Consider the following 18,622-nt stretch of genomic DNA (forward strand, 5'->3'; position numbering starts at 1 on the left):
ACCCACCAATTGATTTATGGGGCGGGGCAGGGTGATATGAACTGTGTGTTGGACCTGAAAGTAGGTCGCTGTAGGCCAAAATTGCTGGTCCCGGCTGGCATGGCGAAGGTCTTGTCCGCGCTTATGGAGGAGACGGGGCATCAAATTCATCAAAAAATTGACTTGTTCAGATTATGACGGTGTTTCTATAGAATCTTTATTAGTGTCACAAGTAGGTTTACATTAACACTGCAATGAAGTTGCTATGAAAATCCCCTAGTCGCCACATTCCTGTGCCTGTTTGGGTACAGAGGAAGAATTCAGAATGTGCAACATGCACGCCTTTCGGGACTTGTGGGGGGAAACTGGAGCACCCAGAGGGAATCCACACACACACGGGGAGAATGTACAGACTCTGCACAGACAGTGACCCAAGCCGGGAATTTAACCCGGGTCCCTGGGGCTGTGAAGCAACAGTGCTAACCACTGTGCTACCGTGCTGCCCAGGTATTTATTGTGGTTGCTGACAACAGTTAAGAATCATGCTTTTCTTTATTCTTTAATGGATGTTGGCATTACTGGCAAGGCCAGAATTTGTTGCCCATCCCTAATTGCTCACCACTGTTCCACCGTGCATTCTACTGTTCCCCTGTATTTGAGCTACTTTATAGAGGAAAAATAAGTTTTAACCTCTGTTGTGAATTCACTGTTTGTTCATATTTCATAAGTTTTGAGTTTGTATTTAAATTTATGAAACTAGATATTTCAGCAGTTGACATAATTGTTCTTTCTGTCTTCGGCTATATTGTTGCTCGGTTTATGTTGGAACATTCAGAGTTGACACTCCCAACCCAATAATCTTTCCAGTGCAATGTGCATTTCACTAGATTTATAAAATTCTCTATTCTGACTGTCAGGCAGCGTCTTGTTTGTATCCTAATGGTATTTTCTGTTCGTGTAGGATACCGGAGCCAATCGGTTTATTGCATTCTCCGGAGAAGGACAGTCTTTACGCAAGAAAGGAAGGAAACCTTAAAACACCTGATGGGAGAAGAGCCTTTTCCATTTGGGGGAGGTGAAAGGGACCGGTTCACTCATCTCTTTAGGAAGGCCTTTACAGTTCTCAAAAGGAATTCTTTGCATCGTCTCTCTCATTGACTGGATTTCTCTGTAGTGTTCATGGTGGCTTTGCATGAACAAGTGATTTCAACTGAAGTGACTGGTTTTAAGAGTGAAATTCAAGACTGCAGGTCAAATGAAAACCATTACTGAGAACTATTTGGTGTGATTACAGATGTGACCTCTGATCTGTACATATTCCTTTAGTAAATGCATTTTCTGACATTTTGGGCTTGCAATTCTTTCTAAGATTGATTTGCTGCAAAGAAAAACAATCCCATGAAGCCAGCGTGTCATCAATTATATGATGTGATTAGTACACCGTTAAATTATGGCAATGTATGGATATACATCTTGGGTTATTATTCCTTGTTGATTAATGTCCAGTTGTAACTCAATAAGCACAATCATACTATAAATTGAAATCTAAATCCAATCTCGGCCAGAAACCCTGAAGAATGGATAGTAAAACTGTCCAAACACTGGTTTCAAGATGATGGCTTGGGGTTGGGTGTAGTGAAGCTCCAACATTCTGACATTTGAGTCTGTATTCATCATTTAATTTCTTCTGGTCGTATTACAGGCAAGGTTTCAGAAGATGTTGGCAGCTCCTAGAAGAAACCCGACTGGCTGATTATTGTCTCATTTGATCGAAATTCCTTTTGACTATCAACCTAACATGCAGTTGAGTGTAAGGAATTTGGAATTCAAAATGATGTTTAACTGAGGTAGTCTGCCCCATTGTTCAAACCATGTTGCAAGAGACAATTTTGTCTTTGTTCTCCAAAACTTTCCCACTTGAATTCAACGTCTATTCAGTTCACAAGTTCATAGTTAATGCAGGAGACGGCAGCCTATCCCCGACTAAATAACTAAATTGTGAAAAAAAGTGAAGAAATTATTCCTTAAATTGTTTCTGATTATGACTAACTTGTGTGTTTTTTATATTTGTCTTTTAGTTTTACTCAAAATTCCCCTCCCATGTCCATCTAATCAATTTTCTACCTCAAAAACCTGTATGATTTTAATCTTTTGCAGGAATTTCCAAAGGGTTTTCCTAGCAGACGATCAGTGGAATTTTTGAGAGAAGAACATAAACGCCACCACCATAAACTACCATCAATGCCATTTCTCTCCACTTTCTGCTGTAATTACAACAGGAAGACCCCCACAGCAATTCCCTTTCTATGGTTTTAGCTTCACTGGCTGGTCTTCATGTCTCAATGATTTGAAATCTAGAATAATTTCCAATTCCCTTCTTAAAATATCTTCAATTGACTCCTTGCCTTTTTTTATCTTGGGATAGCTGGATCCACCACGACATCCAACATTGAATTTCTCTTTATAATTGCCACACTACAATCGAAGTTGTTACTAGACCTACAGTACAATAGAGGGAGATAAATGAAAGTCACACTAATGTCAATACACAATATGTTGCCTTTATATTAAAGCTTTAAATTTCTCCCATCATTACCATCAGCAGCAGCAGACTACTATTTTTGTTCAGATGTGCTCTCTCCTGAGAAAAGGACAAAATCCATGATAATTGCTGTGTGTTTCAATCTGTTCAAGTGGACCTATGAAAATTATATATGTGCACACAAAAATACTCGCACACATAACCCTTTAATGCTTTGCAGATATCCATATTGGAACATACTCCAACACCTTTCAATGTTAGATCAACAAGTAGATACATTTTCCTGACTCCTTATCACATCCAGTAAAATGTTTGATTTATATTCATATTTCCTTTTTTAAATAAATGACTCCGCCGCTTTCAATCAGTAATCTATCTGAATATTAAGTGTATGTTTCAATTAATTTTTTTGCCTTTTATTCCTAACCCATTTTCTCTCTATTGTTTATTTTATCGAAAGATTTAATTAATTTTAAAACCCAATCAAACTCTGTCTCTAAATAATACCAACAGTCCAGTTATTACTGACATCTGCAATACTCCGATCATGCCTAATTTAAAACGACTGTCATTGACACATTTGGGCTCAATAATTTTGGCAGAAAGACCAAATCTTTTATTTCAACTCCTGCTTTAGGCCCAAATTTCTCAGGAAGCAATTCATTAAGCACCTTCTAAAATCAGCTGTATTACTCCCTCAAGGAAATCAAATAAATTTGTGAGTTTAGGAAAGTTCCATTTTCTGACTGTTGGCTTAGAGTTGTCAGTCTTGTTCTATTTACATTTCTTTACTTGCATTGATTTTTTTTGTGTTTAACTATTCTTGCCTTCAATCAATCTATAATTAATTAAAGTAAGTTGCACACTAGGAGAAAAAGGCTGAGGAACTCGGCTTTCCAATACTAGCCAGCAATTGCATTATCTCCCTTTCTACTTATACTTACTTGTCGTGTTGAAGGTCTTGGAGAGCATGAGATTCATTCCAGTATAGTACCAGGGATGGGGGATATCAGTAATGTGAAAAATCTGAAGAAGCTTAGATAGTTCTCTTTAGAGCTAAGAAGATTATTGGAAAATTTGATAGAGGTGTTCAAAATTATTAATGGTTTTAACAGGGTAGATAAACTGTTTTCGCTTGCAGAAAAGGGTCCAAAACCAAAGAACAAGAACGATTATCAAGAATCCAAGACAGTTGAAAGGAGTTCATTTTTATGTGGTGAGTTATGATGATTGAGAATAGACTGTCAGGGCAGCACGGTAGCACAAGTGGATAGCACTGTGGCTTCTCAGCGCCAGGGTCCCAGGTTCGATTCCCCACTGGGTCACTGTCTGTGCGGCGTCTGTACGTTCTCCCCGTGCCTGCGTGGGTTTCCTCCGGGTGCTCCAGTTTCCTCCCACAGTCCAAAGACGTGCAGGTTAGGTGGATTGCCCATGATAAATTGCCCTTAGTGACCAAAAAAAAAAGGTTAGGAGGGGTTATTGGGTTAAGGGGATAGGGTGGAAGTGAGGGTTTAAGTGGGTCGGTGCAGACTCGATGGGCCGAATGGCCTCCTTCTGCACTGTATGTTCTATGTTCTAAAGGGTGGTGGATGCAGATACAATATAAACTTCCAAATTGTTTCCGAGTGCACCTTATTGAACGTGAGCCAAGTTTATGTTCTTTCAAATTTGTGGAAGATTTAACTCCAAGTTTGATGCCATTTTCTGCTTCAAATTGGCACTACATATGTGCCTGGAAATTCTAAGCAATTTTGATTGGTTTTTGGATTGGTTTTCTTTTGAATCCAAACAAAGAAAGACTTGCCTTTATATAATGCCTTTGAAGCATTGGGATGCTCCAAAGCAAGTTATAGCCAGTGCAGTGACTGTTGTAGTGAATACTCAAGTATAAAAACAGCTGTAATTAAATTCCATATTTCCAGACATGAAGAGGAACAAAGTGACATTTTTTCTTTAATTTAGAGTACCCAATTATTTTTTACCAATTAAGGGACAATTCAGCATGGCCAATTCACCTATCCTGCACATTTTTGGGTTGTGGGGTTAAGACCCACGCAGACACGTGGAGAATGTGCAAACTCCACACGGGCAGTGACCCAGGGCTGTGATCGAACTGGGGTCCTCTACGCCATGAGGTAGCAGTGCTAACCACTGCGCCACCTTGCTGCCCCAAAGTTACAGAATTCAAACATGAATAATGATGTTGATCTTTTTAAAAAAATCAAAAAAAAAAAATCCTGCAGCCGCCCTGTTTTGGAGACATTTAATTAAACTCAATTGGGGTGGCACAGTAGTTAGCACTGCTGCCTTTGCCGTTGAGGACTCTGGTTCGATCCCGGGTCACTGTGTGGAGTTTACACATTCTCCCCGTGTCTGTGTGGGTCTCACCCCCACAACCCAAAGATGTGCAGGTTAGGTGGATTAGCCACACTAAATTGCCCCTTAATTGGAAAAAAATTATTGGGTTCTCTCTCTTATTTAAAAAAAAAAAATGAAAATAATTAAACTGAATTATTAAAATCAGGACTCTTTGGTTTGGAACCTTTGCCTGCACAGTGATTACTGTCATCAACAAATGTTATAATTTATTGTAGAAATTATATATACTTTTTTATTCCTCATATGTGGATAACACTGGCAAGGCACCATTTATTTCCCATTTCTAATTTTTGATGGATTTAAGTCTCAATCACATGTTGGATTAAAGTCATGTATGAGGGTGGAAGATTCCTTCCCTGACTCACATTAATGAGTTTTTAAAAACAATCTGGTAATTTCCATCGTGCCGCAAATGACCAATTTTATTGAACTCACAATGACTTGGTTGGTTGCCCGGTACAATAACAACTTATTAAATGTCCCAAGTGCTTCACAAGCATTATAAAGCAAACAAATGATACTGATAAGGGGCCTTGATGACCAAAGGCTTAGTCAAAGAGTCAGGTTTTATAATGGTCCAGGAGGGGCAGCACGGTGGCACAGCGGTTAGCACTGTTGTCTCATAGCGCCGAGATCCCAGGTTCGATCCCGGCTCTGGGTCACTGTTCGTGTGGAATTTGCACATTCTCCCCGTGTTTGCGTGGGTTACGCCCCCACAACCCAAAATGTGCAGGTTAGGTGGATTGGCCACGCTTAATTGGAAAAAATGAATTGGGCACTCTAAATTTTTTTTGAAAAATAATGATCCAGGAGACCCGAGGAAGAAGGTTCCTTCAGTTTATTCTAAACCTCAAGGCTAAGGCCGCTGCCAAGGTATACAATAACAGGGTCCTCAGTCGGACACTAATGAGAGCACCGATCCTTCTTCAGGCTGGTATTTAAAGGGCTAAGTAACAAGCCACAGCAGGGCGAACCTCCACCCACGAGCGGGAAAGCTCGTATTCTGAGTCCCACTGAGATCTATCAGTGTATCCCTGTGGGCCTCGTGAGGGCCAACACATCCCAACATCCCCTTAAGGCAAAATGGTTTCCCCTAAGTGTCCTGCTAATGGGGCCTACTTCACTACTTCTCTTGTGACCATGTCAAGCGAGCTAGAATACAAGACCAGAGATGTACTTCTGAAGCTGTATAAGGCTCTGCTCAATCCTCATTTGGAGTATTGTGAGCAGTTATGGGCCCCATATCTAAAGAAAGGTGTGCTGGCCTTGGAACGGGTCCAAAGGAGGTTCACAAGAATGATCCCTGGACTGAAGAGCTTGTTGTATGAGGAACATTTGAGGACTTTGGGTCTGTACTCGTTGCAGTTTAGAAGGATGAGGGGGATCTTATTGAAACAGGATACTGCAAGGCCTGGATAGAGTGGACGTGGAAAGAATGTTTCCACTTGTAGGAAAAACTAGAAGCAGTAGACACAATCTCAGACTAAAGGGATGATCCTTTAAAACCGAGATGGAGGAATTTCTTCAGCCAGAGGATGGTGAATCTGTGGAACTCTTTGCTGCAGAAGGCCGTGGAGGCCAATTCACTGAGTGTCTTTAAGACCGTGATAGATAGGTTTGTGATAAATAAGGGAATCGGGTTATCGGGAGACGGCAGGAGACTGGGGATGAGAAAAATATCAGCCATGATAGAATGGCAGAGCAGACTCGATGGGCCGAGTGGCCTACTTCTGCTTCTATGTCTTATGGTCTATGTATCTGCCAGCGAAGAGCCAGGTTGGGGGTGTTAGCATGTCAGGGCTCATCCCTTCCGCGCAGAGCGTCAAAGGGCCACTGCTGGGGGCTCATTTTTGACTGCGGTGTCCCCTGGAGGCTCTGTCATCCATATCAGAAGCCAAGTCTTCGTCATCCTGTTGGCTCTGGCGGGCTGTGCCTCTGAGCTGCAGGATGGCACGAAGGTTGGTGAGGGCATCAATTCACCTTACATGGTTTCCTCCTCTAAGGCAGGCTCCCTGCGCCTGAAGTGGTCCATGTGTTTTTTTACGTCTTTTTTCTTGGTGTTGACCTTGTACGAGACCGGCTGCATTTTCTCCACCATGATCCCTGGGATCAATTGAGAGCCATCTCCAAAATTACAGACCTGTACGGTGTCTCCTGTATCTGTCCTGTATCTGCTGGTCATGATTTGTTTTTGTATGCCTTGTCTTGCCTCCACTTTCCCTTGAAATTCGGGAACATTAAGCTCGGGCGGGTCCTGAGTTGTCGGCCCGTAAGCACTTCCGCCAGTGCCAACCCTTTGTCAAGTGAGGTATAGTCCTGTAATTAAATAAGAATCGTGCCAGTTTTGTATCGAGGGAGACTGTGTTCTGCTTCCTCACACTGCATTTGAACATCTAGACTGCCCGCTTGGCTAAACCATTCAAGGACAGGTGGTTTGGGGTCATGTGGATGTGTTTGAAATGAATGCCTGGAACTCCTTGCCGGTAAATGGGGTCCCATTGTACCTGACGATGACCTCTGGTATTGCGTGGGTACTGAATCATGGGCGCAGTTCCATGATGGCTCTTGAGGTAGCGGGGATCATGGCGCCGGACAAAATGCTGCCCTGATCTGAGAGCAGCTATTCCTGTTTGCGAGAAGCCCCCAGAGGCCAAAAAAAGTGGCAAGTGTTGTTGAGCAGCAGAGTGTTTCTCGGTGTCGCAGCTGCCGAGAAATACCCTAAACGCACCTGTGTCTTGTGGTATTGCAGAAGGTTTTGGGTCAGAGTGATTTGCCACTAGTTTGATTAGTTCGTCAAAGGACTTCGAGTCTGGGGCTGATGGGTAGGTGAGGATTTTGGTGATGTAAAAAGTTGGGGCCCCGCAAGCAGTTGGGAGAATCACCTTCTGCATCTATGCCGTTTTCCTGAAAGAAGTATCACATCCTTTCAGCGTTTTGACCCCAATCCTCTGCATCTTCTGGCTCTAACTTCCTCAACAGCAGCATCTTCGAATCTCCTTCAAGTTTGTTTCTTATCAGACTATTCTGTTATGGTAAGGTTGTCCAGAATCACTTTTTTCTTTTCCTCGTCTCCAATATAATGATCCAGGAAACCCGAGGAAGACGGTTCATTTAAGCTTATTATAAACTTGAGGTTTAAGGCCGCTACTGTGGCATTCAACAATAGGGTCCCAGTTGGGGACTAACGAGAGCATCAGATCCAGTTTGGGCTTGTATTTAAAAGGCCAAGTAATGAGACCCAGCTGGGCGGACCTCCATCCATGAGTGGGCAAGTTCATATTCTATGAGACCCACAGGAAGGTATGTCAATGTGTCTCCGTAGGCCTTGTGAGGGTTATCACTGGGTTTAAGGAATGTCTTGTGATAAAATAGGCAATGGCCTGAATCGTAGGCCTGATACAGAATTGGACACTTTATATTAAAGCTACAGTTAGAACCACAGACCGGTCTGATGGGAAGTCAAACAGCCAAACTTGAATACACTGGGCCGAGACAGACAGCCGGGGCACGTCCTGTAAACAGGACATTGGTAGATAATTGGCACCATTCAAATGGATCGATAGTTTTTTAAAGATAAATTTAGAGTACCCAATTCATTTTTTCCAATTAAGGGGCAATTTAGCGTGGCCAATCCACCTACCCTGCACATCTTTGGGTTGTGGGGGCGAAACCCATGCAAACACGGGGACAATGTGCAAACTCCACGCGGACAGTGACCTAGAGCCGGGATTGAACCTGGGACCTTGGTGCCATGAGGCAGCAGTGCTAACCACTGCGCCGCCATGCTGCCCTTAATTGGATCGATAGTTCTGGATTGCCCAGATGAAGCCAGACTTTTGGCCCCTAGATTTCCCGCCCTTATCTTGTATGGGATAAGGTTACGTGCAGACAATGCACTTGGGGATGAATCCCTGGGGGAGGGGTTCCTGGTGGCCTGCAAAGTTGCAATCGACAAATCCATTGGCTGTTGCGACCCCTGCCCAGTGACCTCATTGGCTGAGGGCCAGAGAAGCTTCTGGAAGGGCACAAAGAGTGGTACAAGAAAGAGGCATCCAGAGATGCAGAGGTAACAGAGACGACTCGAAGGTGGACCAGAGAACGGACAGGAGAGTGTGAGACCTACCTCAAAGGGGAAAGCAGCTTATGGTCATCTGGGACTATGGTGGCTTTACCTTTTACCTAATATTTGGGGTATTTTGGAAGGATAACTGGTTTATTGTGTTTGTGAATAAATTTGGGTTGAATTGTGAACCTGTTTTGTCCTTTGTACATCTTGCAAATAAGGATTCTTTGGTAAAACGTTTTACTAATAAACCGGTCAAAGTGTTTCCGATAATTTACAGACAACAGTCTTAAAGGAGCAAAGTGAGATGGGGCAGTGGGGAAGTTTAGGGAGAGTATTCAGAGCTTAGAACATAGACAACTGAAGGCACGGCCACCAATGTGGAATGATTAAAATCAGGGATGCAAAAGAGGCCAGAATTAAAGGAACATAAATACCTCAGAGGGTTGTGGGGTTGGAGGACATTGCAGAGATAAAGAGGGGTGAGGCCACAGGGATTTGAAAACAAGGATGAGAGTATTAAAATCAAGATATTGCTTGGATTAGGTGCCATTGGTGGTCAGCAGGCACAGGGGTGATGGGAAATGGTACTCGCTGTAAGTTAAGACATGAACAGCACATCTTGGATGATCTCAAATTTATGGATGGTAGAATGTGGGAGAATAAAGAACTAAAGGAAACAGTTGGCAGATGGTAACTGGCAGGTACCACAAGTGTCAGTATTTGGACCTCAGCTATTTACAATCTATTTTAATGACTTAAGATGAGCCAACTGAGTGGTGTGTCTAACTTTGCTCTTGACGCAATGTTTTGAGAAAGGTAAATGGTGAGGAGAATGCATAAAAGCAGGGGGATATAGACAAGTTGGATAAGCTGGCAAGAATAAGGCATGTGAATGTGAGAAAGTGTGAAGTCATCCACTTTCAATTGAATTTTTTTTTTAAAGTAATGGTGGGAGACTGGGTAATATTGCATCCAGAATGACCTTGGTGTCCTTGTACATGAATCACAAAGTCATCATGCGCTTATGGCAAACAGCTAGGACGGTAAATGGTATGTTAGGTTTTGTTACAAAGGGATAGAAGTATAAGAAGAAAAACATTTTACAATTGTACAAGGAATTGATGAGGCTACATATAATAATCTTTATTAGTGTCACAAATAGGCTTCCATTAACACTGCAATGAAGTAGGAGGCAGCATGGTGGCACAGTGGTTAGCATTGCTGCCTACGGCGCTGAGGCCCCAGGTTCGAATCCCAGCCCTGGGTCACTGTCTGTGTGGAGTTTGCACATTCTCCCTGTGTCTGCATAGGTTTCACCCCCACAACCCGCAAGGTGTGCAGGGTAGGTGGATTGGTGACTCTAAATTGCCCCTTAATTGGAAAGATGAATTGGCTACTCTAAATTTATAAAACAAACATTGCAATGAAGTTAGTGTGAAAATCCCCTTGTCGCCACACTACAGTGCCTGTTTGGGTACATTGGGGGAGAATTCAGAGTGTCCAATTCACCTAACAAGCATGTCTTTCGGGGCCAGTGGGAGGAAACCGGAGCACCTGGAGGAAACCCACGCAGACATGGGGAGAACGTGCAGACTCCGCACAGCGCACAGACAGTGACCCAAGCCGGGAATCAAATCCAGGTCCCTGGCCATGTGAAGCAACAGTGCTAACCACTGTGCTACCGTGCCGCTCTGGAGTACTACAGACCATACTGTAGTTATGGTCTTTTAACTCAATAAAGGATAAACTCGCTGTAGAGGTGGTGCAACTAGTCTCATTCCTGGGATGAAGGGATTGTCCTCTGAAGAGAAATTAATACACCAGATTCAAATTCCACAGAGTTTAGAGGAACAAGAAGTGATCTAATTGAAGCATGTAAAATTATTGAGGGCCTTGACGGGGTTTATACTGATTTGGGAATCTAGAACATGCAGTTAGCTGTTTAAGATTGGGATAAAGGGGTACTTGTTCATTAAAATGGTTTTTATTCTACAGCAGAGAGCTTTATATGCTCATTTGTTGAGTATATTCAAGACAGAGATCAACAGATGTTTGACACTGTACTATGGGAATTAATGACTACAGGAGTATGTGCAGTTGAGGTCGAAGATCAGCCATTCGGTGGTGGAACAGGCTCTAAGAGTCAAATTGCTTTCTCAACTTTATATTTCTTAAGTTTAGTGATTTTGGTTGAGGGATAAGTATTGACCAGGACAGCTGGGAGAACTTTGCATCTCTCCCACAAAACTGTGCCATGGGATGTTTTACATCCACCTGAGAAGCAGGACACAGACTTTTCCAATTGGGACCCTGATGTCAGGATAAAATGCAGTAACCCAAGGTTGACAAATTAGCGGCCAGGTGATGTATGCTCACCATCCAATTAAGCACAGTCGGTGGACTCTCAAATCTGAAAGGCTAATAAGAGTCACTCCAGCAGGAGGGAGATGAAGGAGCTGCAGCCTGCCAGTGCAGGCAATAGAGTGAGAGGGAACATCCATCTTGAAGAATCCTCTCAGCACTTTTAAAATTGGCCACAAATGGTGGAGAAGAAACCTGTAATTGCATCTGTGACTGGGTAAGTATGGTCGTGCAGGGGTTGTCAAAGTGACTGTGTAGCACTGGCCTCATCCCTGTGGCATGTCCCTGGGAGGGTGCCTCCAGGCACCTGCTATGTGCCCAATGCCATGGCCGTAGATTAACTAGAAAATTCTAGTCAGCCTCTGAATAGTGGCTTTAATTAGCCTTTTAATTGAATGAACAAGGTACCAGTCATTTAAGGATGAGTAGCTGTTCCACATCTGAACTTATCTCCAGGAAAATGGCTGGGGAGTCAGGACTGTGGCGGGGAACCAGCATGCCAGCCGGTATTAAGAAATTCCACACTTACCTGCCTCCCTTCTGGATCCAACATCAACACCAAAAATCCTGTCCTTGATTTAATATTTCAGTGAAAGGCCGGCATCTTTGACAGTGCAGTGCTCTGTCAAGAGTGGGTCTTGAACCTATAATCTTCAATGAACAGAGGCTGCCACATCTTTTCATAATAGTAGTTCAATTTTGACGATGCGCCAGTTAGAAACTAGAACTAAAGGACATTCTAATCAGGCTGACATCAATATCACAGGAAAAATCCAATAAACTCTATGATTCTAATGGTTATAATGGCTATATTGAGAGCCTGTGACATGATGTCACTTGCTCTCACTATTGTGCATCGTGTTAATCCAGGCTCCTGGACAACAGCCCTTTCGCAGGGTGTGAAGATCTTTCCTTCTTAGTAAGTTTAATTCTAAACAACTTCTAACTGACCACTTTGTATCAAATATGTATCCGTAGTAACAGGAAAACATTCTGTGATGCAACAATCTGTGTTTGAAAAATGTTCTAAACAGTAACTTGTCATTGAGACATGTAAGTCTCAAAATGTTTTCGCAATCGCATGCTGATGCATTGTAGAGCCAAAAGTACCTGCTTATTTGTAAATTATGTCCTGATTGCAATGAACCATTCAGACTATGTGATGGTCTTTTAATGACAGCATCTGTTTAACTTGTGATCAGACAGCTTTGATTGCAAACATTTGATGAGTTAATAATGTTTGAATGCAAGTCTCTGCTGCTACTGGTGCACTGAATGAGCACACCGTGCGGCATGGACATAACACACAATGCTACTGGTGATGTAGTGGATAATCCAAAAGACTGGATTGATGTGCTAGGTATGTGTAATGAATGCTGCAGTTACAAGTAAGATAACTGGTACAGAGATCTTACTTGAGATAAAATGATGTGAATAATTCACTATTGCAGGCAATGGGCTGCTGAAAAAGAAGATTCTACAATGTGGCAATGTTAAACTTGAGAGACCAGGAAATGGACAGAATGTGAAAATCTGGCTGAAGATAATGCATGAAAATGGAGATGTCATTCTGGGTCGTCAAAGACTCTCATTCACCATAAATGGAAAAGATGTCATTAAGGTGGGTGATCAGAATACCATGGGCGCAAGCCAGCATTCCACGGCATAAGAATATAGCATTAGAAGTCACAGCTGTGTAGGTCATACATGTGCATGCTACAGCAGTCTTACCCATCAGTAAGTCAACTTGATAGGATTCATGATGCTGTGTATTTTGCATAAGCTTGAGTTAGTACTTGGGCAAAATTCAGATCTGCAGTCTAAAACTATGTAGAATCCACATTTACGTAAAATGTACATTATTATTTCACACTAATCTATAATTTAGACTTGTATAATAGAAACTCAGAGCTATGCATATTGCACAGCCCCGAATGATTCAGATCTGCCTTTAATTGATACCCGTGTATGCTTCCACGCTTACAAATCATATTCTGTACTGCCTTTCTCTAACCTGTGTATTCTTACATTTGGCTATAATTTACCTACACATAGCTCTACTTGTCTATAACTGACATCTATTTATAATTCAAATGATTTTGTATTGATTTGTGCATGATTTACACACACACACAGGCACAGACTGAACAGCTTTTGTACAGTTTACAAGTAAATAATATCTGTGCCAATAATTCATACTTGTAACAATGCATAACCTGTGCATTGTACTACACACAGTTGCACGTTTTTACAACATAATTCATAGTTCACATGTTGATTTTATTTTCAGTTATGCCCATCAAATTTATTTAGTCTTTTCCATTGAATTCATTAGTCAGCCTAACACAATTCCATAAACGTTTGACTGAACTATTATCAAGTTAATGTCAGTTTTATTAAGATTTTGAATCACTGTCCACCATAAATAATAATGTTCTTTATGGGGTGTTCAAATTACATTTTTTCTACTATCTCTTCAGATTTCTATTTAATTTCCACTGCTATTCTTGCTTCATCTTTCCTGTTGCCTCTTCTCGCCCATACCACATTACATTTTGCACATCATTATGCTGGTGGATTTCCTACAATAAGTTGGAGGATATGACCATTATTAAAGACAGCAGCATTACAGCCTGTGTTATGTGTTTTTTTAAACATCCATTAGATTTTATTGCTTTAACAACTCAAGGTCAATTAGAGGCTGATTGTTCTTGGGGTGGGTGGAGGGAAATCCTGAGGTGAATTAGAATGTATTTTTTGATGCTGGGAGATTTCCTTGTAGATGGGCTTTCTCATCTTTTATTAACACTTCTTTGGAAGTGTAACAGTAGTATTAATTCAAATATCACACATTAATAACAGCATTCTTTCACATGGGTTCTGAATTTCCTGAGGGAAAGTGGAAACTGCATTCAGCCGGGAGTGTATTGTACTCAGGCAGGACCTGGAAATGCCAGGCTCACGGGTGAGTGCCCGTGTCATGGCCCATTGTCATGGAGCAATATAATGATACAGTACAGAAGGAGGCTATTCGGCAATGTGGCCAAGGAGAGGGATTTCCTATGAAAATTGCTTATTGTCACAAGTAGGCTTCAATGAAGTTACTGTGAAAAGCCCCTAGTTGTCACATTCTGGCGCCTGTTCGGGGAGGCTGGTACGGGAATGCTGTGAATTTACTCAGCCAATTCTCTGCTAAAATCTTGAACGTTGGGATGAATCCAATGAACGATCCAATGTCGATTTCGGCGGGAGAATCAGCTGGTGAGTCAGTTTCAGCGGGAGCATTGCGGAAGTGGCTGCTGGGAGGTAAGTCAACCTTTAAAAGCACTTGTCTTTGCACGGGCAGGCCAGTCGATTTCGGCGTGAGAACAGCTGGTGAGTCAGTTTCAGCGGGAGCATTGCGGAAGGAGGTTGCTGGGAGGTAAGTCAACCTTTAAAAGCACTTGTCTTTGCAGGGGCAGGCCAGTCGATTTCGGCGTGAGAACAGCTGGTGAGTCAGTTTCAGCGGGAGCATTGCGGAAGGAGGTTGCTGGGAGGTAAGTCAACCTTTAAAAACACTTGTCTTTGCAAGGGCAGGCCAGTCGATTTCGGCGGGAGAATCAGCTGGTGAGTCAGTTTCAGCGGGAGCAGTGCGGAAGTGGCTGCTGGGAGGTAAGTCAACCTTTAAAAGCACTTGTCTTTGCAGGGGCAGGCCAGTCGATTTCAGCGGGAGTGGAGCTGGCTGGTTAGTCAATTTCAGCAGGAGCTGAGAATTTTTCTTTTTTTTTAAATTAGTTTTTTAGGCGGGAACAGGAAGTCGACCCGCGGACGTCTGGGAAGACCCTCACCAATAAATTCTGGTGGAGAAGAAACCCGAGACACTACACGTGTAGTGTCTCCCACCCGCCCTCCTCCTCTAACCTAATAATAAAACCCATTGGTCTGAGGTAAGTACCATATTTTATTATATTATTATTATTTTTTATAAAAATTTAATTTAGTTGTTAGCCAGATCTTGGTAGAAAGTTAGAGGAATGGCAGGGAAGGGAGTGCAATGTTCCTCCTGCAGGATGTTTGAGGTGAGGGATGCAGTTAGTGTCCCTGCTGATTTTACCTGCAGGAAGTGCTGCCATCTCCAGCTCCTCCAAGACCGAGTTAGGGAACTGGAGCTGGAGTTGGAAGAACTTCGGATCATTCGGGAGGCAGAAGGGGTCATAGATAGCAGCTTCAGGGAATTAGTTACACCAAAGATTGGAGATAGGTGGGTAACTGTAAGAGGGACTGGGAAAAAGCAGTCAGTGCAGGGATCCCCTGCGGTCGTTCCCCTGAGAAACAAGTATACCGCTTTGGATACTTGTGGGGGGGACGACTTACCAGGGGTAAGCCATGGGGTACGGGCCTCTGGCACGGAGTCTGTCCCTGTTGCTCAGAAGGGAAGGGGGGAGAGGAGCAGAGCATTAGTAATTGGGGACTCTATAGTCAGGGGCACAGATAGGAGATTTTGTGGGAGCGTGAGAGACTCACGTTTGGTATGTTGCCTCCCAGGTGCAAGGGTACGTGATGTCTCGGATCGTGTTTTCCGGGTCCTTAGGGGGGAGGGGGAGCAGCCCCAAGTCGTGGTCCACATTGGCACTAACGACATAGGTAGGAAAGGGGACAAGGATGTCAGGCAGGCTTTCAGGGAGCTAGGATGGAAGCTCAGAACTAGAACAAACAGAGTTGTTATCTCTGGGTTGTTGCCCGTGCCACGTGATAGTGAGATGAGGAATAGGGAGAGAGAGCATTTAAACACGTGGCTACAGGGATGGTGCAGGCGGGAGGGATTCAGATTTTTGGATAACTGGGGCTCTTTCTGGGGAAGGTGCACAGATTTGACGTCGCAGGATGGGGCCAGTGTTCAGGTAGGTGGTTTGAAGTGTGTCTACTTCAATGCCAGGAGTATACGAAACAAGGTAGGGGAACTGGCAGCATGAGTTGGTACCTGGGACTTCGATGTTGTGGCCATTTCGGAGACATGGATAGAGCAGGGACAGGAATGGATGTTGCAGGTTCCGGGGTTTAGGTGTTTTAGTAAGCTCAGAGAAGGAGGCAAAAGAGGGGGAGGTGTGGCGCTGCTAGTCAAGAGCAGTATTACGGTGGCGGAGAGGATGCTAGATGGGGACTCTTCTTCCGAGGTAGTATGGGCTGAAGTTAGAAACAGGAAAGGAGAGGTCACCCTGTTGGGAGTTTTTTATAGGCCTCCTAATAGTTCTAGGGATGTAGAGGAAAGGATGGCGAAGATGATTCTGGATATGAGCGAAAGTAACAGGGTAGTTATTATGGGAGACTTTAACTTTCCAAATATTGACTGGAGAAGATATAGTTCGAGTACAATAGATGGGTCGTTTTTTGTACAGTGTGTGCAGGAGGGTTTCCTGAAACAATATGTTGACAGGCCAACAAGGCCACGTTGGATTTGGTTTTGGGTAATGAACCAGGCCAGGTGTTGGATTTGGAGGTAGGAGAGCACTTTGGGGACAGTGACCACAATTCGGTGACGTTTACGTTAATGATGGAAAGGGATAAGTATACACCGCAGGGCAAGAGTTATAGCTGGGGGAAGGGCAATTATGATGCCATTAGACGTGACTTGGGGGGGATAAGGTGGAGAAGTAGGCTGCAAGTGTTGGGCACACTGGATAAGTGGGGCTTGATCAAGGATCAGCTACTGCGTGTTCTTGATAAGTATGTACCGGTCAGACAGGGAGGAAGGCGTCGAGCGAGGGAACCGTGGTTTACCAAGGAAGTGGAATCTCTTGTTAAGAGGAAGAAGGAGGCCTATGTGAAGATGAGGTGTGAAGTTTCAGTTGGGGCGATGGATAGTTACAAGGTAGCGAGGAAGGATCTAAAGAGAGAGCTAAGACGAGCAAGGAGGGGACATGAGAAGTATTTGGCAGGAAGGATCAAGGAAAACCCAAAAGCTTTCTATAGGTATGTCAGGAATAAGCGAATGACTAGGGAAAGAGTAGGACCAGTCAAGGACAGGGATGGGAAATTGTGCGTGGAGTCTGAAGAGATAGGCGAGATACTAAATGAATATTTTTCGTCAGTATTCACTCAGGAAAAAGATAATGTTGTGGAGGAGAATGCTGAGCCCCAGGCTAATAGAATAGATGTCATTGAGGTACGTAGGGAAGAGGTGTTGGCAATTCTGGACAGGCTGAAAATAGATAAGTCCCTGGGACCTGATGGGATTTATCCTAGGATTCTCTGGGAGGCCAGGGAAGAGATTGCTGGACCTTTGGCTTTGATTTTTATGTCATCATTGGCTACAGGAATAGTCCCAGAGGACTGGAGGACAGCAAATGTGGTCCCTTTGTTCAAAAAGGGGAGCAGAGACAACCCCGGCAACTATAGACCGGTGAGCCTCACGTCTGTAGTGGGTAAAGTCTTGGAGGGGATTATAAGAGACAAGATTTATAATCATCTAGATAGGAATAATATGATCAGGGATAGTCAGCATGGCTTTGTGAAAGGTAGGTCATGCCTCACAAACCTTATTGAGTTCTTTGAGAAGGTGACTGAACAGGTAGACGAGGGTAGAGCAGTTGATGTGGTGTATAAGGATTTCAGCAAAGCATTTGATAAGGTTCCCCATGGTAGGCTATTGCAAAAAATACGGAGGCTGGGGATTGAGGGTGATTTAGAGATGTGGATCAGAAATTGGCTAGCTGAAAGAAGACAGAGGGTGGTGGTTGATGGGAAATGTTCAGAATGGAGTACAGTCACAAGTGGAGTACCACAAGGATCTGTTCTGGGGCCGTTGCTGTTTGTCATTTTTATCAATGACCTAGAGGAAGGCGCAGAAGGGTGGATGAGTAAATTTGCAGATGATACTAAAGTCGGTGGTGTTGTCGATAGTGTGGAAGGATGTAGCAGGTTACAGAGGGATATAGATAAGCTGCAGAGCTGGGCTGAGAGGTGGCAAATGGAGTTTAATGTAGAGAAGTGTGAGGTGATTCACTTTGGAAGGAATAACAGGAATGCGGAATATTTGGCTAATGGTAAAGTTCTTGAAAGTGTGGATGAGCAGAGGGATCTAGGTGTCCATGTACATAGATCCCTGAAAGTTGCCACCCAGGTTGATAGGGTTGCGAAGAAGGCCTATGGAGTGTTGGCCTTTATTGGTAGAGGGATTGAGTTCCGGAGTCGGGAGGTCATGTTGCAGCTGTACAGAACTCTGGTACGGCCGCATTTGGAGTATTGCGTACAGTTCTGGTCACCGCATTATAGGAAGGACGTGGAGGCTTTGGAGCGGGTGCAGAGGAGATTTACGA

General features: G+C 43.5%; 2 protein-coding genes and 1 long non-coding RNA gene across 5 annotated transcripts in view; 2 read left to right on the forward strand and 1 right to left on the reverse strand.

Annotated features, from left to right (window-relative positions):
• ufd1l (ubiquitin recognition factor in ER associated degradation 1) overlaps positions 1–1,323 on the forward strand; it is a 52,890-nt gene extending 51,567 nt beyond the window's left edge. The window contains exon 12 of the mRNA XM_072498181.1: positions 941–1,323. Coding sequence (XP_072354282.1) covers positions 941–1,015 — 75 coding nt within the window. The 3' untranslated portion in view covers positions 1,016–1,323. The remainder of the gene's footprint in view (positions 1–940) is intronic.
• Positions 959–12,224, reverse strand: LOC140410221 (uncharacterized). 3 transcript variants are annotated; one of them, XR_011940584.1, is made up of 3 exons: positions 12,175–12,224; positions 11,857–12,048; positions 959–2,478 (listed from the first exon to the last, which is right to left on the reverse strand). It is a non-coding gene; the product is annotated as an uncharacterized lncRNA (long non-coding RNA). The 3 variants fall into 3 exon arrangements; XR_011940580.1 differs by lacking the exon at positions 12,175–12,224 and having other exon boundaries at positions 11,857–12,149; XR_011940587.1 differs by lacking the exons at positions 11,857–12,048; positions 12,175–12,224 and adding an exon at positions 2,576–3,100.
• Positions 12,225–12,432: 208 nt separating this feature from the next.
• The window catches only part of LOC140429566 (peptidyl-prolyl cis-trans isomerase FKBP8-like), an 83,651-nt gene continuing 77,461 nt past the window's right edge, over positions 12,433–18,622 (forward strand). The window contains exons 1-2 of the mRNA XM_072516740.1: positions 12,433–12,687; positions 12,779–12,948. Of these exons, the coding sequence (XP_072372841.1) occupies positions 12,603–12,687; positions 12,779–12,948 (255 nt within the window). The 5' untranslated portion in view covers positions 12,433–12,602. The remainder of the gene's footprint in view (positions 12,688–12,778; positions 12,949–18,622) is intronic.

The sequence above is a fragment of the Scyliorhinus torazame genome, chromosome 1 (genome assembly GCF_047496885.1).
Source record: "Scyliorhinus torazame isolate Kashiwa2021f chromosome 1, sScyTor2.1, whole genome shotgun sequence".
NCBI lineage: Eukaryota > Metazoa > Chordata > Chondrichthyes > Carcharhiniformes > Scyliorhinidae > Scyliorhinus > Scyliorhinus torazame.